Source organism: Apis cerana, linkage group LG9 (genome assembly GCF_029169275.1).
Source record: "Apis cerana isolate GH-2021 linkage group LG9, AcerK_1.0, whole genome shotgun sequence".
Taxonomy (NCBI): Eukaryota; Metazoa; Arthropoda; class Insecta; order Hymenoptera; family Apidae; genus Apis; species Apis cerana.
In genome coordinates, this window is record NC_083860.1 from 2,542,371 (window position 1) to 2,564,663 (window position 22,293).

Below are 22,293 nucleotides of genomic sequence, written 5' to 3' on the forward strand. Positions count from 1 at the left end.
ACACTTCGGCGCAATGTAAACGATATCTTTAAACTCACGTTTATATTAGTTAATGAGATCTTTAAACGTTAAAAATCAGTTGAAAAGTATATTATAAGAATTAATTAAAATATTGAAACTCTGTAATTTAATTTATCGATTTAATAAATATTAAAAGTTGATTAAAATATATTATTTAATTTTTATTTATAATTCAATAAATTCTAATAGAACTTAAAAATTCTAATATTAAAACCAATAAAAGTTATAATATAGTATAATAAAATACAGAATGTTTTTCTCAAAATTTTGAAATGCATTTCATTTTACTTATTAATAAAATTTGATAAAATTTGTTTATAAATTTTAAAACTATTAAAATAATTTTGAAGCAAAAATTTAAAAGAAAAAAATGGCTCAAGAAAATATAGTTAAAAGAAATTTAGTTTCAAAATTACCAATCTAATCGATAGTCATATACTTTTCTCAAAATAGATTTACTTCGAAATAAACTGAGCTCATTTCGTTTACAAACATTGTAGAAGACCACAAAAAAGGATTTGTCTACCAACTGACAACTTTTGTGAATCCACGGAACTCCATTTCGACCGCGACTAACTTTCCAATCACTGTTTACCTTGATAGGTGGCCTCTATGTTCCTCTTCCACTCAACGAACTTACCGCGTCAGCTAACTTCCAAAAATCACGGAAGCGAAAAGTTTCTCTCAATTTTACAGTTGACGAGGGACAATCAAGGGGCAACTTTTAGCCATGATTGATCAAAGGAATAGAATGTAGAGAATATTTTCATAAATATATGCATTATGATGATATTTGTATATTTATTTCAAATATGATTTGAAAACTTGCTTTTTAATCTAATCATTAAAATTATTGATTTAATATTGTTAACAAAAAAATAACGTATTAAATTTCTAAATATTATTATGTTGATAACTTTTTAACATTCTTTATAAAATTAATATTTAAAAAAAAAATTAAAATACAATAAGAATTATTGGAAGAATATTATTGGAAAGTTAGCATTTTTGTTTTACTAATTAAATTGAAATTTATTAATTTCTAAAAATTCTATAACAAATATCTTGAATATTCTTCTAATATTGTAGATAATATCTTATAAATATGAAATAAAGATTATTCTTCGTAAAAACCAACATGACATGACATTCTTAGCAGACACATTCGCTTTAGGAAGTGCAATAACTATGCGTAAATGTACAAATTACGCACGTGCTCACTATCATAGGCATCTTTCACAGAAAACGACGCGTGAGATATTCACGCGACAGACTTGCTGCCCCACCGGTAAAACTGACCGTACTTGAAAGTGTAATGAATAATAAGCGGACTTAGCTACAAGCTGTCGAGAGATTTTATCGAGGCTACTGTCAACATCCAACTAATATCGCGTACAACGTGGCGGGTTAATTGGAACTGCCTGGAGTTCTAAGCAGTATTTTCAGAGGTTTAAATCACGTTCGCATGACACCAATACATTCAGGTATCATAATCCTTTGCTGTATCATAACCTTTTGCAAATGAATCTGTCATATTCTGCATCACAATCAACAATCTAAAAGAAATCATATAGAATACTATTTATAAAAATTGGATGTTATTGCTATATAAAATTATTCCTATTTTCAAATTTTTTAATAACTCATTAGCTTTTGTTTTTTAATATATCCTCTATTGAATACAATTATGAAAAATTATGTTTATTAGTAAGTTATTTACAATAAAATTAATTTTCTTTGATCAATATATTTAAAAAAAAATAACATAATATAATAATATAAAATAATATAATAATATATATGTAAACATATATAGGTATAATATAATATTATATATATTATATATATAATATAAATTTTTATTCCTTATATTTTAACTATTTTTATTGATTCATTATAATATAATAGATAAACAAACAATGTAATCATTTAAATTTGTATAATCATATAAATCATTTAAATCTTATCAATTAATGTTTTATATTTTTATATTTATATATAAACTTTTAAAAATATTATATATTAAACATAACATGTTATATTTAATATATTAGTATATACAATAAACTTCATATTATGAACCATATATTATATATTTAAATAATAAAAGTATACAAATAATATCAGATATCAATAAACGAATTTCCATTCTGTAAATATGTTCTAATTCCATAAATGCAAAGTAAATACGTTTGGAAATATGAGAACTAAATTTACTTAATCTTCCAACAGTATGATGAAGTTTAGCATCTTCATTGCATAATCTTTCTATAAAAAATAAATAATTTTTAATTACAAAATAGTTATTTTACTTTTACATAATATCTGTAATAACATATATTAAAAATATTATTTTACCAGATACATTAGTGTCAAAGTCATATGGAATAGGTAAATATTTATCCAATATTAATTCAATAAAATCAGTTGTATTATCAATAGTTTTTAAAATATTAATTCCTGTTTCAGTTGACATAATTCTATCTGCTTGTTGCCAACTATACATTCTTAAATAATGAACTTTACAATAAGTATGCAACTTCATAACTTTAACTTTATGTTTAGTTTCATGTTTTAAATCTGTAAATGTTTTGACAGCCGGTCTAAGATGTACAGACACCAGAGATTTAGTGTGATTTATTATCTAAAATAATAAATATTTTAAAGAAATAATAACACTATAAAGAATTAAATTTTGTAATCTAAATTATAATTATTATAATAATTATAATTATAATAATTTATAATAATTATAAATATAAGTATAAAAATTTATGTAACCTGTTCTGGTTCTTCTTTTATTATAGGTAATTTTATTTCTATATAATCAAGTCCTTGACATAATGTTTTATCTATTGTATTAATTGGTTTCTCTATTAATTTTGCAATAGGTAATGATTTTTCAATCATAGTATTAAAAACATTTTCCACAGTATTAAATGCCCAATGTACAAGTACATTTGTTTCTTTCAAACGTCCATATACTTCTGTAGATTTATCCCACAAATAATTGACACTTGGTATTTTGCGAGCACGATTAATAACTTGTATTTTATATATATAATTTGATGATTCAATTTCCATATTAGTAAATATTTTTTACCACTTTTATAATTAAATTAAAAATCTCTAAAATTTTATATGAATTTATATATATTTATATATATCATATAATTATAACAATAATTATTTACTATAATATAACATAAATAAAGCAATATGATTATTTCAAATAAATATAAGAATTTTAAAACTAATTTGATAAAATAAATAGTTTTTGTATTTCGTTTATATTAATATAATTCTTTTAATCTTTTATTTTTTGTACATAATGTTATATTTTTATGAGTAATAACGTTAAAGAAAAATAACAAAATTCAAATATGTACAATTAAAACAATAACCCTTTATTATATATTATATATTATTATATTATATTTCTATGGAATATATAATATAATATGAAGTCATTTATAAAGAGATAACAAGATAATTATAACATGTATTATAACATGATATATTAAAAACTATTATATTTATAAATTATTTGATGTACTTACCAAATTTTTTATGAAATTTTCATATTCTCATTTATTTGTCTTTCTTTTTTTTTTTTTAATAATTCATGATCTTTTTTACTTTCTAAATCATTTCACTAAAATACATGTTTGTTCAATAATTAACTACCTAATACTATAACTTATTTGTTTTTCTTTTATAAAAACACTCATAACTGTGTATAATATATCACATTTTACCATATGATATTGTCATTCACTAAATAATCGTATGAGGGCACCACTTATGTCTTTAACATTTGTGTATAGGTCATCAAGTCATATCAAGTCAATGACCTTTATATCTTTACATATATAAAAGATTTCAAAATTCTTGAAATTATCAATTAATTAATTAATTTATCCAAATAGCTTATATTAAAATTTGAAATATGAAGAATATAAAATAACATGCAGTGTTTCATGGAAAAATCTCTAATAATTATATATTAAAATCAAAATATGAAATACCATCAAATGATATTTAGTATTATTTTATTAGAGAAACGTTATTCATAATATGAAAAAATCTATATTTGTAAATTTTTAAAATTTTAAAGATTCAAATGAAATCTGTATTTTTTTATTTAATTTTTTTTGTATTTAATTTTATTTAATAATATTTTTCTTCATTTGGAAGATAATTAAAAAATTATATAAAGTATGATAACCAAATAAAAAACAAATTAAATTAATCAAATAACACAATTTAAAAATTTAAATTTAGTGTTTCTTTAAATTTTATAATTTTTAAAAGTTCAAATTAAAAACTTGATTCTAAAAGAGATTTTAAAAAATAATTCGAAATTAATAAAGTAAATTAAAAAAAAAAATAATTCGAACTTTGTTTAAATATTTCTTATCATATAATATTTATAAACATTTTTAGATGTATTAAAATTAGAAAATAGACAAGTATCTATTTTAATTTGTCTTAAATGTTTAAAAATATTTATGACTGATTTTAATTATATGACATATAAATTGAAATTATAAATTGAAGCAAAAAATAGCAATACTTAATTCATAATTGTAAATAAATATTTTGTAGAAATATTAGAAATTAGATAATAAATATTTTTTACTTAATATTTATAATTTTCGAAATGAAAATTTTAACATAAAAATTATTGAGAAAAAAATAATTATATTAATAATATGAATAAAATATTTCAATATCTTTTATACTTTTTATATAATATTTATATAAATTACAGATTACAAAATCGTTACATAAAATATATGTTTTCTTTTATTTTAACAGTTCTTTTTAAAGTTTTATATGTATAGAGAGAGATTTACATATATTAAGACTTACATTAATTTTTTACTTTTTTAAATTCCTTATTTTCAATTCCTTATATTTTCAAAAGTATAATTATTTTTAATCAAGTATTTTTCTTTGATTTTATATATTTTTTAAAAAATTTTTAATACTAATATATTAAAACACTAGAATTTTTACAATTTGGTGTACTACGAATCTTATTATAATATTATAAATATGAATATAAAATATCACACTGTATTTTATGAATTATTCTTATTTTTACAATATATCTTATTAAAAAAAAATATTTTATTATAAAAGTGAAACAAAAGCAATGAATATTCGGTACTTCATGTATTTAAAAGCAACATATAAATAATAATTTTAGATATTTATAAAAATTCATTCGTAAATAGAAATTGTAATTTTTATATTTTGATTAAATCTTTATGAAACAATCTGATTGTTTTTTAACTAAATTATTATACTATTTATGTTATGCTATTATTGTTTAATATAATTCAATAGCTGATTGTATGTTCCTTTGCATTTTAATATTATAAAAATAATATTATTTTCAATTTAAAAAATTTAAAAAATTTTTAAAAATTTAAATTTATCGATAATAAAAGAATCAAAATTTAACTAAAAATATAAAAAATTTATATTGACATTGATAAATAATACCTCCAATATATAATTGATATTGTAATATTAAATTAAATATCCAAATATTAATTTTCACTCTTCATGCTGATTGTGAATTGACAAAATAATGAAATTTATTCTACAATTATTTATTCGACGAGAGGTGCATTATTGTAAAATTACTAGTAAGATTCGTGTTTACTTTTTTTCTGTATTTTCTTCAGTCGCACCTTTATTATTGATTTGTTTATCGTTCAAACTTAAAAAGTGTGTTAGGTGAAGAATAGATATAACACTTGACATATACGACGCAACGTCCTCTTTTTTCACTGTTTTTAATTGTGCTACGACCGAATGATATACTCGATTGGCGGTTTTTGTGGACAATTGTCCAATGGTTTGTACAGCATGCAAAATTTTGTTCTCATCGGCAGATACTGGAGCTATAATACGAATTTTACAAATTAGAAATATATCTAGTATTTTCTTAACAAGATATCTTGTTGGATATTTATAAATATATACCTGGCATGTTTTCTTCCCCTTCTATTGGTGGGAAATAACGATCCAATAAACCGTTAATGAGAGCGCTACTATTATCAACACTTTGTACCGCCATATTACCATATTGTGTATTTAACAATTCATTAGCCTTTGCCATACTGATTTCTTTAAGAGTTGATGCTTGCTGCGTAGCTGACTCTTTTGCAGCGTGTAATTTGTCAATTGTTGGCTGCAAGGAACTGCTCATTACTGCTTTGGCTGCATCATAAATCTAGAAAAATTTAACAAAATTTAACAAACTAGTCAATTTTTCAAATAATACATTTTTTGAAAACAATACTATTCAATAAAATATCATTTGATAAATTGACAATATATTATTTTTCATCTAATAACAATATTATTGTACAAAAAAAAATAATTAAATTTATTATTATCTTCGATACAAACAAAAATTCGATTTTTAATTATATCAAAAATAAAATTAAAATTTTAAGAAATGAATTTGCATCTTGTTATTTGCACTCTAATGTAAATTTTCGTTTACTTGAAAGAAAAGAAATTTTAAAAAATTAATATAATTATATATAATATAATGATAATAACAGAATTGAAATTGGAAATTTAAATTTCAAATATGGTATCTAAATTCTTATAAAATATAATTCAAAATATATTATTATTTTTTTTTAATAATAAGATTAATATAAAATTTATTTTCTAACTATATACAAGTCAGCATAGTCAGACTTAATTGAAATTGATGATTCTAATATTGTAACTTCTTATATATTTAATGTATATTATTATTATTTACTTTTTGAGGTGGTTGTGTCATAATTGGCACTTTTTGCTCAACCATGTTTAATCCTTCGCATAATTTTTGATCTACAGCAGTGATTTGTTCCTCGAACTTTTTAGCTAAAGGTGCAGTAAGAGGAGCAGCTGTGGCAGTTGCATACTGTAATCCAGCTTCGGCTTGAGTTAATGCCCAATTGATTAAATGATGCGAATCTTTGAGATAAGAATATGTCGATCCCGTTTTTTCTATGGCTGAATGAATAACAGGAATGCTTTTTACACGATTAATCACTTCGAAGTGAGGCGTACTATCAGATGATGAGGTACTTTTATCATCTGCCATTTTTTCTGAAAAATTGAATAAAATGTAATCATCTAATATATTTATTATATTTATTATAACATAAAAAGAAGCAATATAAATATAAGATAAAGAAATAAAATCATAATTCCATGATTTTGCAATTTTAAAATTTGTACTTTAATCCCAATGTTATATTATATTATAGGCATTAATCATGAAATTATTTTCAATGTATTAGTAATACTCACATTACAGTTGAATAAAATAGTCTTCATTAATCATTTTAAATATGACCTCATTTTAAACCATTATTCATAATTATAAGATCTAGATTAATTTTAGCGATATAGCAAATAAAAAAGTATTACATATTTAAAAGAAAAGTGACCGGTTATTGTTTGTTTACTTTTTTTTTATATATTCTTATATAGTTAAGTACGTAATGTTGAGTAAATTTTTTTTTGCAAACGAAAATAACACCAAAATAATATAATAATAAAAATAAAACTAATATATATTTAAAATTAAGTCAAAATGAACAATAATATTTGCAAAATTTGTGAATTATCGTGTTACTGAATTGAAAGATTGTGCTACGTGAAATAAAATTAATATACTACTATATACTATACTCAACTTTTCAGAAGATTATAAGTATAATTCATAATTCTTTCACTGTAAAACAAAGAATAAGTTAAAATTAAAATTGCTTACAGCGTTAAATATTCATTATGTACAGGACTGATGACACATGAATTATATTTTTAATTTTTCGGTGATACATAACTTTATTTTTAGTTTCTTATATATGTATTGATACACTTTAAATTTCATTAAAATTATTAAATTAAATTTTTCACGTTATTAAAAGTTAATAAAAATTATAAATCTAAAAATTAATTTTGATGTTTCATAATTCTTGAAGTAAAATGCGTAAAAAATATGACTATAGTCCTTTATCGTACTTAAATTATCGATCTTTACCATAAACTATTTAATCTTATGTAAATCTTTCATACAATAGATTATGAAATAATATTCGGTAATAAAAACATGAAACGATAATATCAATCACTACAATATGGAGAGGTAACTCGACAAATAATCAATGACAGTAATACATAAAGATATATAATATCTATACATTAGTATTAAAATATTACAATAAATCATAAGAATTGTATTAAAATATGAAATTAATAAATATATAATATAATATAATGATTTCAATTGTAGTTGTTTTTATTAACTTCTTAAAGTTTTAAAAGAGGATATTAAATATCAATTTATACATATTTATAGATTATAATCTTTATTAGATTTCTGCAAAGATATAAGAGATAAAGATTTTTATAAAAATGTATTTGTTAAAAAACGGGATGAATATATAGGAGAATCGAATTTTATATATAAAAAATTATACATAAAAAATTTAAATAGAACGATAATAATTATGCTCATAATATTAAAACATATTTGTTCTAATTTATTACTTAAAAACATTATAATCTAAATGTAATTACATTCTAATGTCAATGAATTTCATTAAGAATTATTACAAAGTATAAGATAATACTATAAAATTAAATATAATTAATTAAAAGAATAAAATATAATTAATAATTAATTATAAAATATAATGAAAATTGTATATTTTAAATAAATAATTATAAGGTATAATATTACTTACAAATATTAATTTGTACTTGTAATGTTTGATGCAACAGTTAGCAAAATATAGTAATAAAAGCAAAATATATACTATATTCGACGATACATACGACAAATCCCGTAACACTGACGATGACGATACGACTACTCTAGGTAAAAAGCTACTGGTAGAAAATGATCACAAGTGGGGGCAGACATTCTTCAGGACCGTAGAAAGGACGTTACTTTTATCACGTTTCTTATATATTACACGAAAAATATTATTATAATTTAAATATTATTACATATATAAAAGACAATATAAATAATTTATAATCTCAAAAACAAAATTTAAATATTCGATTATTTTCATTAAATTCTTCTAAATAATTATAACATCAAATCTATATTTATTTTATTGCTATAAATAATTTATTATCAATAAATAACAAATATATATTCTTATTCTTATTATATTATTTTATTCTATACTATATACTTTAATAAAATCTAATTTTAGATTGTAGCATTTTAGATTATATATTTTATTAAAAAACCAATTTATACATATATAAATTTTATTAATATTATGAATTATAAGTTATAAGAAAGTACAAAATAGATATATAATATAATTTATGAATAAAATAAATTGTTATTTTTAATATAAGAATAAATTAAAAAATCTTTAAATGCATGATATATTCAATCAATGTATAATAATGAAATGTTATTAAAATATTATTGATTAATTTCATAAATATTGATGAATAAGGTAATATAAGATACATAATTTTATAATTATATTAATACACACGTCAGTGTTTAAATGGAATAAGATCGAAGGGAACTTCAATGCGTGTCTACTTCCATGAATATATTCGTGCTTCTGCGCAGCTATACACATATATACATACTTATATATGTATACATATGTGTCATTACTATGACGTGGCGGTCACGTCGTTGCTTCCTCATACTGTACAGTTGCGATAGTATTGTGAAGAATACGTCGAAGAATACGTTTTCATTGATTCCACAATCATTTCAACGAAACATGATTGGTACAATTTTAAATTTAGGTAATTTTAAATATATTACATATTTTATTTTATAAATATATTAAAACGTAAATTATTTTTTTATTTTAAATTAAAATTAGAACTATTTTAATTATCAATTTATTTGAATTGAAAATTATTAAAATGTTTATTTAGATTTATTTTTAATAAATTAAATATTATTTTTATAAATCTTTTATTATAATATAATTGATAAGTATTTATTATAGTAACATTAATTATTTTTAGGTATTACATATGAATTTTAAAAAATTAAAATTTAAAAAAAAATGCAAAAATTTAAAAACTAAAATTAAAAAGGAATTTTAATTATTAATATTAATATAATATAAAATTTATCATTACTTATTATTAATAATTTAAATAATGAAATCTAATTTAAAGCTATTATAATTTATAATTAATCAATAATTATGTGTAACTTTCTGAATATGTATCTTAATATCCTATATATTTATAAATAATTTCGTATTATTCATTATAATTCAAAAGTTCAAAAATATAATTTTAAATATATATATATATATATATATATATATATATATATATATATATATATGATATATATGTGTATATATGTAATAATTAATAAATAATTATAATAAAAATTGATAATAAAACATTATATTTAAGTTTTGTGTAAAAAAATTTTATTGCTTTCTTATTTAAAAATAACAATCATTTCAATATACTTGCTTCATTTTTATTAAGTATTAAAAATAATCATAAATGAAATATATTTAAAAAACGCGTGAAATATAAATAAATATTTTTGATAATTAGTATAATTTCTAAATAATGATGCGATAATAGATTATCTATTTTTGAGCAAACAACAAATATATTATCTCTACTAATAGAGAAAATGTCTTAGATTTTATTTATGAAAAATCTTATTTTTCACTGCTATAAGTACAAATGTATTTTCCTAAAAGTATAAATGTAATTTCTTAAAAATAGCATATAATACTATTACTAAATATATATATAAAAAATGAATTTTAAAAAAGTATGATTTTTTTATTACATAATGTATGTAAAAAATAAATAGAAAATTAGTGGAATCGGTGGAAATTTGTCTTTTTTCATCAATAATATCAATTAAGTTTCTTTGTAATTGCATTCGATGTAGAAACTTTCGAATTGACTTCATTTGTATGTACTTCATTTGTATGTACTTCATTCGTATGTACTTCATCATTTATAGCATGACGATTCGTTAATTGCAAAAACTGTATTATATTTCTGATATAAGATTTTAAATTATCTGTTTTAATTGTTCCCAGATGAAGAATTATATTCGAATATACGCGGCGAGCTGCTTTATTAGATAAACGTCCAACAGTTTGTAAGGTGTGAAGAAGCTTGTCTTCTTCATTTATATTCACCACTAAAATAAAACCAAAATATAAATTAATATTACATTGATAATGTGATTATCAATATATTATTGATATAGATTTATATCATTAATAAAACTTTGTATGAAGAAATATAAACACATAAATAAATACAATAAATTTAGAAATTTAATTTGAAATTTTAATCTCTCTTTTTATTTTTAATTTATATTAAATAGAAAAAATGATATTATTGCAACATTATGACTATATATTATCGATTAAAATATACAAATTATAAATAATGTTTTTTTTTTTAAATAACTTACCTACTGATTGTTCATCTTTTGTAGCAGGAAAAAATTTATCAATTAATTTATCAACAATATCAGCTGTGCTGTCCAAACCTCTAACAGCTGCACTGCCATATTGTGTTTCTAAAATTTGATTTGCTTTGTTCCAACTTATATCTCTCAAACTTAAAGCTTGGGAAATTATTAAATTATTAACGAGCGAAATACTTGAAACAGCTGGCTGAACGGTTTGACGTGCTAGCGAATAAGCATTTTCTAAAATCTAATGAATAAAATGATTATACGATTAGAAATATTCACATAATTATTTCATATTTTTATTTATAATATTTTTCATTCATAAAAATTGATATATTCTGTTCCTAAAATTTGTCAACTTTAAACAAATGCATTTATATCATATATCATATGTGCACTTATTAAATATTGAATATTTCATTCATATAATATAAAAATATTAAATAATAATATTAAAATTATCTAACATAATATAACTATCTAATATAAAATAAATGAAGACGTAGTATGAAAATAAAAATCAAAAAAGTTACATCCGATATTATAAGAATATGATAAAAATCTATCTAAATAATGTGTTATATGATCAAAAAATTTTCATTATCGCATTTTACGATAAGATAATTACAATAAGAATCAATTTGAATGCTTCTTTACATTCCGATTAAATATTTTTATTTCCGTTTACCGGAAAAAGAATTGATTTCTAACCTGCTCGGGTTTCTCTTTAACCAATGGTACTTTTTCTTCGATTTTGTCGAGACCAAGACACAGCGTGTGGTCAAAGAAGTGTATAGGGTTCTCGAGTTTCTTAGCTATGGGAGCAGCAATAGGTACCGCTTGTTTCGTTGCATTGCTTAAAGAAGTTTCTGCAGTAGTTAATGCCCAATGAACTAACTGATTGCAATCTTTTACACGCAAATATGTCGCTGTAGATTTTGATATTGCACTTTCAATTACTGGAAGTTCCATTACACGATGAAACACTTCTATATGAGGCAGTTGTGCAAATTCGGTAGCCATTCTTCTACAATTTTATAAAAAACTCTGTAACACATATGTATATGTATATATATAGATATAGATATACATTTTTCTTATAAAAAAATAATTAAAATAAGTTATAAAAAGTTAATTTTATACAGCATAAAATAAAATATTTCTTTCTCTTATCAAAATAAAAAAAATTTATAGTAAAATAATTAATAATAGAATAAATAAATTAACGAATAGAATATTTTTTTTTCATTTAGAATTTATCTTGTCAATGAATTCATTATTTATCTATATTTCAAATTTAATAATATATTTCTTTATTTATAATTTATTGTTAAAGATTTTTATTATATATAAATTATATATATATTACATTATATTTACATTTTTATTATTTGCAAAAATATTGATAAATTGAAATAATATAAATGAACTAAACTATAAATAAAAATACAAGAAACTAATAATGCATTACGATAACGTGAGGTTCAACGGACGAGTGCATATACGTGTACATATACATGTATATATAAAGCTATATATATATATCACTTTCTCTACTTTCGCTAGAATTTGTAATTACGTTTCGAAACATTTCTAATTGAAAGTTAATATATTTTACAATACTTTAAAATATATTTTTTAATATAAATATATATAAATAATTTATATTAACACAAATAATATTAAAATAAATTAAATACAAAGATATTGATATTATTTAAATCAAATTATTTGCAAATAAAATTAACTTAACAAATATTTATAAGTGATTATAAAATATTTTATTTATTTATTTTATTTATTTTGTATTTATCTTTAATCATTTATATATATAACATATTTATAAAACAATTTATTATTTATTTTATAAATGTTTCGATAATTATAAAATGAAAGTTGTATACAATATTTAATATGTAAAAAATGAAATTAAATTGGTGAAATTAAAAAATATTTAAAACGTTTACAATTTTTTAAAATTATTATATTCTAAAATTTTTATAATATCCAATAAAATAATTATATATACTTTGAACATAAAAAACTTGAATCTTTTTAAAATTGTTTTAACATATATACATATATATATAGAACAATATAATAGTGATATAACAGAAATTCTTGAAACAGATATTCTGAAAATACAATTTTTAAAACTAAAAAATATTTCATAAAACTGAAAATTTATATATTTCAAAGTTGTTAATAAATTTCAAATTTTTTTAAATACAATAATAATATAAATATAACAGAGATAAAATTTCTGCAATTAAAAAAAATCTAGATAATTTGAAACTCTTCTCAAAATTTTTGTACTTCAAAATTTCTTAAATATAGAATACAATATTATTATAATACTTACTTCTTTATCACTAATCCCTTGTTTCTATGAAGACTACGGTATAGAGAAAACGTTGCGTTCACAGCATAAATAGAAATGTGCTTGCTTCTAGTCTGTCTCAACTCTTATAACTGACTTACCGCCTGCGCGCTAAGGTTCATTCATACGAGCCAATGAAAATCCACGACATCTGCAGGCGGTGATGAAGTAAATGCTACGAGGCTTCAAAGTCCGTTAATTGTAAAATGACAATGCTTTCATGTTATTGCCCTTACTAGACCGAGAACCGTAGAAATCATAGGAACTTTATACTTGAGTTCTTTCACAACATAAAATTTTCTTGAATAATGAATAGTTCATAAAAACTAATCTTGGAAATATAATAATAATAATATTAATATTTTTTTAAATGACAAACAAATTTCATAACTATGATATGACTATGATCTTTTTCTATATTTTATTAAAATTTATGATGAAATATATATTATAAATTATAATATTATTTAATATTATTATTATTATTATATAATAGCTTTTATTGTTATTATATCATTATAATATATTAAAAATAAATATTTTGAATTGCTTTTTAATATTTTTATACATAAGATTCTTAATATGTTTTTATTTGAATAACTTATATAATTTATATAATTTAACTGTTTAAATTATAATGATATATGACTACGTATTTAAGATTTATATAATGAGAAATAAATTTTATTTTTAAAAGTAAATAGACATTTAATGTGCATATTAAATAAATAAATATTTATATATCACTAAACTTTTTGTAAAATATTATAAAACTTTTTTTTAAATTATTAAAAATATAATAAAATAAATGAAATAATATTAGAAAAACAATAAAATAAAACAATAAAATAAATGAAATAATATTAGAAAAACAGAAAAATATATAGTTATATGTTCTATATATATATAGTTATATTATACATATAAATTATACATATCTCCTTGAAAAAAAATGATTATTATTGTAAATAATAAAACATAATAAAACCTATATGTAATTCTTTTCATTTATTGTATCTTGATTTGAAAATTCACTTTAAAAAAGTTTATTGCTTATAATATGTTCATAATTAATTTTTTAATTTCCAGAAATTGGATTAGATTTTTTGAAAGAATAATATTATTTTATGTTTTATGTGTATGGAATTTTTTATTAATTTAAACAAAAAATTTAGCAAAATAAAATTGAGGAAATAAAAGGAAAATTTAAGGATTAAGAATCAAAAAAGATTTCACAATATTTTTATTTTATTTAAAAAGAAAGTTTGTCGAAAAATGAATATCAGTTATAATAACATTATATATAATATTCTTTATTGTAAAACAAGAAGTTAATTAGATTAATTACATGATTAATTTATTGTTAAAATTAGAAGTATATATAATGAATAAAGAAAGCAATGTGTTAAACATTATTTCTAAAAGTTTCTACATTACTACTTACATATTTTGAATATTTTTATTTTTTTTTCCGTTTTTAATAAAAGAAAAAGAAAAAAGTATAAATATATTACAAGTATCCAAGTACATAAAATAAAACTAATATATACCTCTTTTTATTTTTGTTCTATTTCTATTCTATTTTAATTGATATCAATGCATCTATGCTATTATATTTCTATTTTGAAATCAATAGAATTCAAATCAATGAATTGATTTATAGATATAAAGATTTATTTCTATTTAATTGAAATACTGTTGAAATATAATTATTGGTAGTATTTTTGATATTTTAAATTAAATATAGATTTAAGAAATAAGAATTCAAGCCATATCTGAAGAATAAATAATATTCTTACAAAAACAGATATATAGAAACATCAAACAAAATCTATTTTATAATTTCATGTACTTTCTCAAGTCAAAAATATTAAATGAATTAATTTTTCTTATTTGTCTTATTAATTAGAACATTAAAATGTATTTATTACAAAATCTAATTCGTCCAGCTTTGATAATGGAAATAATAATTAAGTTCAAAGTAATATAGTATTTTAAATTATCTAAATTTGCTTATTTAATACATATAATTCTTTATTACTTTCTTTAACAACATTTTCTTGAATAATTTTAAAAATAAAATTTATTACAATATCTCTATGTGCTTTTTTCTAATGAACATTTTTCAAAAATAAAGCAGATATATAATATCAGATGAATAATTAATAATCGAAATAATTGTTTAAAATATATACACGCATAAATGCATTAAAAAAAACGCAAAAAAAAATGAAAACTTGTAAATCTTTTTAATATACTATATACTGGCTATGAAATTATTATAAAGTTTATTATAAAGTTTATTTTTAAAGTTTCTTATCTCTATAATCATAATATTTTGTAATAAACATGAAGATAATTAAGTATATCTAAGAATTAAAAATTCTAAGAATGACACGGATATAATGTGTCTTTTAGATAAAAGAAGTATATTAATTGCTTATCTGAGCGTAGGAGTATAAAGATTCGCAACTAATAATATTATTATGTACTTCGGTGGAATCGACATTATTTATATGAGAAAATTTCAATCTGGAATATTCCCAATATTTATCAACTTTGAAAACAAAAGAATTATTATGGATGAAATTCACGCGGAATAACTTTTAAACATAACTTCGTTATTCGATACCATTTACTGGCGGATTGGAAGACATCGACCTGTGGTTATTGTGGTTTTGCTGATGAGTCTGGACGTGTGTTACTTTTGAAACGCTTGGACGACCAGCTAGAAAAGCTGCAAACTGCTCCTATAACAACGATGTCATCACGCAATAAAAATATATATTATGCATAAATATAAATATAAATTGATATTTTTGTCATGTTCAGATCAGACATATCTTTTTATATGCTTCTAAAGTATAATATATTCATAAATTCCTTTGGATAAGTAAAATCAAATCAAATGATTTCAAACGCATAATTTAATAATGGAAATTATGTACAAATTAAATAGAAAGAAAAATTATAAAAAAATAATTTTTACGTACCAATAAATGATTCGTAATTGAATTGAGCCTTTGTATAGCTAAACGTACAGCTGAAATATGTTTCTTCGTTGCATTTTTTTGAATGATGATTGGCATTATCTAAAGAAAATGAGAAAATTAACTATATAAATAAACGATGAAATTTAAATCGACAAGTATTTAAAGAAGGGATTCAAATTCAATGATATTCACGTTTAATGTAACATTTGCAACTACATGCAATTGATTTGAAACTCTATTGAGAAGTCTGCCAAGATTGCGAGGAGTTTTGGCTGCTAACGCTGCTGTTCCATTCACCAAATGTACAATACGACGTGCAGATTCACGTGTTAGAAGAACCAATAATTGCTCTACAGTGGTTGGCCGAGCTTGATTCTCCGGCTCGGGCAGACTTAAAGTTCCCCACAGCTTTTTGGCTTTTTGGAACGCTAATATTGGATCCGTTGCTAACTGTAACACATTAATTTGAACATAATGAGTTTGATTATTGTGATTGACTATTCAATAATATGTATCATTCATCAAATATTACCATATCTGTAGCAAAGATAATAAAAATGCAAATTGTTGTGAATTTTCATATAATATTCGTGTTTAAAAAGAAGTGCAAATGCATTTGGAAAAAGTTAGAGATATCTTTTGGAAGGAAAAATTATAAGAGAAATTGAAAAGCTTAATTAATCATTGGATTATAATAATTAATAATTGGAAAAAATGTATTATTCGAAGAATTATTCGAAATTATGTTAATTAAATATATTAATTCTTTCTGAAAAAAAATATTAAAGAAAATGACATTTTATGCGCATTTAATACCGTGAGTCATCATTCTTGTTATTTTTAAATTAATAACCTCATACTCACGAATTATTCACTCTCACTTTCACTAATTATATTAGTCAAAAGAAATATTACTTACCAATTCTATAACGTACAAAAGTATATGAATGCATTCCGTTCCTTGTTCCTTAAGTGCTCGAGCTTCAGCTAGCGTGCGACGTGTTAGTCGTTTCTGTAATTTCCTAGATAGTCTGGCACCGTGATTGATAGTTCGTTTGGTCTTACTTACCGATTCTGGAGAAGCAACTTCTGAAAAATAATTTTTATTGGCAATAAAATTTTATCGCATTATATGGTATTTATATCAAGAAATTTTATCCAGAATTATTCCTCCATCAATCTGTTGATAATTTAAAATTAATTCAATATATTTATATTGAATATATATATATATATTTTTTAATTAATTTAATCTGTTACTTGAAAGATATTTTTTATAAATCAATGTTTTCCATTGTTCAGAAAAATTTGAAAAATATAAAAGTCTTAAATAAAGAGTGATATATTAATAGTGTATTAATTTATTTTTTATTTCTAATTTTACTTTATTTTTAATTTTATTTTAGAAAACTTAAAACATTGTATAAATTTATTCAGAGATTTTTACTAATAAATAATTTTAGTTTAGTGATTTATGATAATTTTAAAAAAATTTTATTGTATTCTTCGTTTAATCATCACTTTAGTTACTATTATATAATAGGCTTAAACCCTAGGTAGCACGACGTATTAAAGATATCCATTTTAAACTTGAAAGGGGTCTTAAGTCTAAAGGTGTCTGGTACGTGACGTTTTGATGTTTTGCTATGACTTTCGACTCAAAGATAATTAGTTTTATTTACTATTTATCATAAATAAGTATAAAATGTATAAAAAAATATTTCTATCTAAGAATAAATTTATTATTAATTTAAAACGAATTATTATTTTTTTGACATTTATTAATATCAAATATTCCAAATGAAACTAATTTTTACTTATAAATAAATATTTTTTTTATCTTTAGATTAGATATTTAAATTTTAAACAAAAGTAAAATTAAAATATTTCCTAAATCAATAATATTTAACTATATTATATAATAGATTTAACAATATTTTATAAAAATTAATCATCTGTATACAATTCATGTACTTTATGATTCTAGTTAGAACGACAAATTTAACCTTCATATATTCTTCAAATGTTCATTGAAAAAATTAATGTCTCTTTGAAATTGAATAATTGTTTTCGTTCAAATAATTTAAGATTGCATTTATATTAAAAATTTTATATCCATTATTACATTAAATTGAACCTTCTTATGTGTGATACTTAAAAATTATTTTTAAATTAATATTAGTAATTCAAAACGATTGATTTACCATCTATACCGTCGGTAACATCAGCAGGCAAATAATGATCAACATATTTGTCCGCAACACTTAAAGCACCATCTAATGTGTCTACTGCAACATCCGCAGCTTGGCTTCCTATTATCTTCACACTTCCGGCACGCATCAGAACAGGCCTGACGATTTTATTGTTCACGTATTCTCGTGCATTGCAATACATCTTAATAATAATATGAATAATTAATTAATTAGCAATTAATTAAAATATGAATTTAAATAAATAAAATTAATATCATTTTAAATAAAATTATTTTTACTACTATTCATATAAAATTATTTTTACTCACAAGATGTGGCGGAAGATGAACTGCTGGCACTCTTTGCTCAACGATATCTATACCCTTACAGAGCAATTGATCGATCGTTGTAATAGGTCCATTTAATGCATGAATCGCGGGTTTTGCTGACGCTGTTGCGATCGCAAATGACTGTTCAGCAGTATACAAACTCCAACCCATCAATGAATTCGAACGCTAAAATTGAAAATATTATCTCGTATTTGTTGTTAATATATTTATGCGAGTTTTAAATTAATTTGAATTTGAATGAATCTTAATAGGAGTCAAATAAATCTAAGAAATTGAATTGATTATGTTATATTTGATTAAATTATTTACTTTCAAAAATACAATATATGTTTGCCCTTAGCAGTATACATAACACATATATAGTTGAAAATTTAATAAACAGAAGATATTTAACTGGTTGAAATTTATATAGAAATCTTTTCAAAGTTTCATTTGAAAATAATATTTTACCAATACTTCTTTGTTACTTATTTACATTGCACTTTGGAACGATTGGAACGTATATTTATTTTATTCTTGCAAATATGGCGTACTTTCACAACTGGTGAAACTAGCAAGTGAAAGATGAGAGAAAGTGGCGAAATGTACAAAACTATTGGATTGTTAAAATATTTTGTTAAACTTTGCTTACCTTTATTCTATCGTACACATTGCCAGCTATGTGTATACCGTTTTCTATGATAGGAAGACTGGAAATTCTAACAACTGATTCGAATTGCGGCAAATCAGAATGTCGTCTTTTCAAATTCGTTCGTGCCATTTGTGAAAATTTTTGCTGTAATAATTAAAATCAAAATCATTAATTGTGTATTTTATTCATACATTTATCTACTTAATAAAAAAAAAGCTTATTTCTTCGTAAATATTTTTGATTCGTTTTAATCGATATAACTGCGATTTAAATTTGAAAACATTTCGTTATATTTTTAAATGTACATTTTAATATTTTGAAGTAATCTCTATGTATACATGAATAAGAGATAAGCATTGTGTTTTCAATAAAGAAAAAAAAGAAGAAAAATATATTATATGTTAAATTTATCTAACGAACAGAAGTATTTATCATTTATATTTATTTTACAAGTGCATAAGTACTTAGAAATTACATAAAAAAATTTAACATTTTATTTTCTATCATATATCTTAAATTAATATAAAATTCATATAAGATTTCATTTTTTCATAAAAATTATATTTTAATATTTAATTATTTGTCAATTTTCTTCCATTAGATCATTTTGTCATTATTATTTTCTTCGCGTAATACTATTATCCGATCTAAAAAAATTAATATTATTATTTATTACAAATGTTTAATAACTTTCGATGAAATAAGTTTAAATAAGTTAAATAACAACATAATGTATTTGTATAATACAACTATATAAATAATGATTTTATGAATATAATTAATGATATGTGATAAAGGTTAATGATTAAAGTCAAGTGTGATTGACTAATATATAAATAAATTATAAAATAAAATGTTACAAAAAAATATTCCTATAACTTAAAAATGTTTAATTACATATGATATAAACACATAGTAATCGAATGAAACTAATTGTAGAAATTGATAAGAAAGGTCATATTATAATATACCTCGTGGTTAATATCAAGGTTGTACTTCTCTCGAGAATTTCATTACTATATTTCTCCATAGATCTAGATTTTTGTCTTAATTTTTGTCTTCAACTTGTACGGACAATATATACGAAAAATTTTAAACAGTATAATTAAAATCAAAATATAAGAAATTTTAATAAAAACGAATAATATCCATGATTTCTCTTTTTAACATTGTAACATTGCTAATTTAGTATAGTTAAGCAGAATAATAGGTAGGTTTGTTTCAAGTTTACCGTGATTATATACGATAGGCCCGTATTAAGCACAGGTCGATACCCCTATCCTTATCTCTCTTATCAAAACCACAATGCAGACTTTGTCGACAAATTGTAATCCAAATAATACTTTACGTTCACATGCGATATTTTTCGAATGCGTTAAGAAAATATCACGAGAAAAGTATATTAAATTTGACACGAGGAAAAAGAAAAATTTTTTTTGAATCGATAATTTGCAAATATTTGTAATGATGAAATAATAATGAAACAAATATTTCAATGGATTATGAAAATCTACGATCGAATTTAATCGATGATTAATCGTGTTGGATAGTTGATCCTTACCTCAAGGTGCGGACAGCCGACTGGACCGATAGCGAAGTGTGGATTGATTGTGATGAAATTATATAATGGAGCTCAGCAGGATGTAAAGACAAATGACAGAGAGGTAGTCGATGTTTCGCCAAAGAACATGACATCGACTGTAACGTTGAAGTCTGCAAAATGGTATCTCATCGGTTTGACCTATGACTTGTCGATTATACAGCTGTGGCATTATGATGCCTTAAACGAATAAAATCTTTTCTCGTTTTCCTCACACTTGTAATCCAATGATATCCGGTCATGAAGGTTTTTTTAAACATCACATGGAAATTAAAATTGGCCCCCGTTGAGTTTGATCACCCACGTTTACTATCGTTTGTATTCGAAGCCACAGACTTTGTGTTCAAACCATAGATTTAAGGTTACGTTTACTGTAGCGTGTACATGCGAAGAACAGAGCAATATATAGGTAATCGTTGCTATAAATACAAGGTAGATGTATTATTCATAGAAAGATTTCATTAATAGATATTAGATCAAAAGAAGAATTTGGAAGAATCTAATTTTTACACTAATTTTTAATTATTATATAGTTTATATATTGTACTACTGAATATATATGTATTCCATTAAATTAAGAAGTTTTATAATTTTAAATTTTAATAATTATAATTGATGTGTTATAGAATTTTAATTAT

The 22,293-nt window shown here is 21.4% G+C and overlaps 4 protein-coding genes and 1 long non-coding RNA gene across 9 annotated transcripts; 1 reads left to right on the forward strand and 4 right to left on the reverse strand.

Moving 5' to 3' along the window:
• Positions 1-1,877: 1,877 nt before the first annotated feature.
• On the reverse strand, positions 1,878-3,807 carry LOC107994308 (lipid storage droplets surface-binding protein 2-like). Of its 2 annotated transcripts, none has more exons than XM_028665640.2 (4): positions 3,582-3,807; positions 2,803-3,150; positions 2,380-2,665; positions 1,878-2,289 (listed from the first exon to the last, which is right to left on the reverse strand). In XM_028665640.2, exons 2-4 carry the CDS (start codon positions 3,103-3,105, stop codon positions 2,096-2,098), a joined length of 783 nt encoding a protein of 260 aa, XP_028521441.1. In that variant the 5' UTR covers positions 3,106-3,150; positions 3,582-3,807; the 3' UTR covers positions 1,878-2,095. The 2 variants fall into 2 exon arrangements, with proteins under 2 accessions (XP_028521441.1, XP_061935867.1); XM_062079883.1 differs by having other exon boundaries at positions 2,096-2,285; positions 3,582-3,789.
• A 949-nt stretch (positions 3,808-4,756) lies between these two features.
• LOC107996276 (lipid storage droplets surface-binding protein 2) lies at positions 4,757-8,943 on the reverse strand. 2 transcript variants are annotated; one of them, XM_062079884.1, is made up of 5 exons: positions 8,796-8,926; positions 7,743-7,780; positions 6,818-7,149; positions 6,022-6,271; positions 4,757-5,939 (listed from the first exon to the last, which is right to left on the reverse strand). In XM_062079884.1, exons 2-5 carry the CDS (start codon positions 7,768-7,770, stop codon positions 5,695-5,697), a joined length of 855 nt encoding a protein of 284 aa, XP_061935868.1. In that variant the 5' UTR covers positions 7,771-7,780; positions 8,796-8,926; the 3' UTR covers positions 4,757-5,694. The 2 variants fall into 2 exon arrangements, with proteins under 2 accessions (XP_061935868.1, XP_016909732.1); XM_017054243.3 differs by lacking the exon at positions 7,743-7,780 and having other exon boundaries at positions 8,796-8,943.
• Positions 8,944-8,961: 18 nt separating this feature from the next.
• LOC133666729 (uncharacterized) lies at positions 8,962-11,377 on the forward strand. The gene is made up of 2 exons (XR_009831261.1): positions 8,962-9,837; positions 11,124-11,377. It is a non-coding gene; the product is annotated as an uncharacterized LOC133666729 (long non-coding RNA).
• On the reverse strand, positions 10,465-14,054 carry LOC107996259 (lipid storage droplets surface-binding protein 2). Of its 2 annotated transcripts, none has more exons than XM_017054226.3 (4): positions 13,872-14,054; positions 12,221-12,556; positions 11,507-11,753; positions 10,465-11,227 (listed from the first exon to the last, which is right to left on the reverse strand). In XM_017054226.3, the coding sequence occupies exons 2-4, from the start codon at positions 12,530-12,532 to the stop codon at positions 10,935-10,937; spliced, it is 852 nt and encodes a 283-aa protein (XP_016909715.1). In that variant the 5' UTR covers positions 12,533-12,556; positions 13,872-14,054; the 3' UTR covers positions 10,465-10,934. The 2 variants fall into 2 exon arrangements, with proteins under 2 accessions (XP_016909715.1, XP_016909723.1); XM_017054234.3 differs by having other exon boundaries at positions 12,221-12,536; positions 13,872-13,986.
• A 1,127-nt stretch (positions 14,055-15,181) lies between these two features.
• LOC107996374 (lipid storage droplets surface-binding protein 1) lies at positions 15,182-22,055 on the reverse strand. 2 transcript variants are annotated; one of them, XM_017054398.3, is made up of 8 exons: positions 21,617-22,055; positions 20,056-20,199; positions 19,404-19,589; positions 19,087-19,276; positions 17,802-17,971; positions 17,075-17,332; positions 16,883-16,981; positions 15,182-16,639 (listed from the first exon to the last, which is right to left on the reverse strand). In XM_017054398.3, exons 2-8 carry the CDS (start codon positions 20,182-20,184, stop codon positions 16,511-16,513), a joined length of 1,161 nt encoding a protein of 386 aa, XP_016909887.1. In that variant the 5' UTR covers positions 20,185-20,199; positions 21,617-22,055; the 3' UTR covers positions 15,182-16,510. The 2 variants fall into 2 exon arrangements, with proteins under 2 accessions (XP_016909887.1, XP_028521161.1); XM_028665360.2 differs by lacking the exon at positions 21,617-22,055 and adding an exon at positions 21,027-21,212.
• Between the last annotated feature and the right edge of the window lie 238 nt (positions 22,056-22,293).

Bases quoted from the DNA above. Each gene is read 5' to 3' on its own strand.
- LOC107996276 (XM_062079884.1), bottom strand. From the start codon at position 7,770: ATGAATTATACTTATAATCTTCTGAAAA. The intron at 6,272-6,817 runs GTAAATAATAAT...AAATTTTTCTAG, and splicing joins TGACACAACCACCTCAAAAA to ATTTATGATGCAGCCAAAGC. The intron at 5,940-6,021 runs GTATATATTTAT...TTCGTATTATAG, and splicing joins AGGGGAAGAAAACATGCCAG to CTCCAGTATCTGCCGATGAG.
- LOC107996374 (XM_017054398.3), bottom strand. From the start codon at position 20,184: ATGGCACGAACGAATTTGAAAAGACGACATTCTGATTTGCCGCAATTC. The intron at 19,277-19,403 runs GTGAGTAAAAAT...ATTATTATTAAG, and splicing joins TTCATCTTCCGCCACATCTT to ATGTATTGCAATGCACGAGA. The intron at 16,982-17,074 runs GTGAATATCATT...CATTTTCTTTAG, and splicing joins TTGCAAATGTTACATTAAAC to ATAATGCCAATCATCATTCA.
- LOC107996259 (XM_017054226.3), bottom strand. From the start codon at position 12,532: ATGGCTACCGAATTTGCACAACTGCCTCATATAGAAGTGTTTCATCGT. The intron at 11,754-12,220 runs GTTAGAAATCAA...TTTATTCATTAG, and splicing joins TTAAAGAGAAACCCGAGCAG to ATTTTAGAAAATGCTTATTC. The intron at 11,228-11,506 runs GTAAGTTATTTA...GTTTTATTTTAG, and splicing joins AAAAGATGAACAATCAGTAG to TGGTGAATATAAATGAAGAA.
- LOC107994308 (XM_028665640.2), bottom strand. From the start codon at position 3,105: ATGGAAATTGAATCATCAAATTATATATATAAAATACAAGTTATTAAT. The intron at 2,666-2,802 runs GTTACATAAATT...TTATTATTTTAG, and splicing joins TAAAAGAAGAACCAGAACAG to ATAATAAATCACACTAAATC. The intron at 2,290-2,379 runs GTAAAATAATAT...TATTTTTTATAG, and splicing joins CTTTGACACTAATGTATCTG to AAAGATTATGCAATGAAGAT.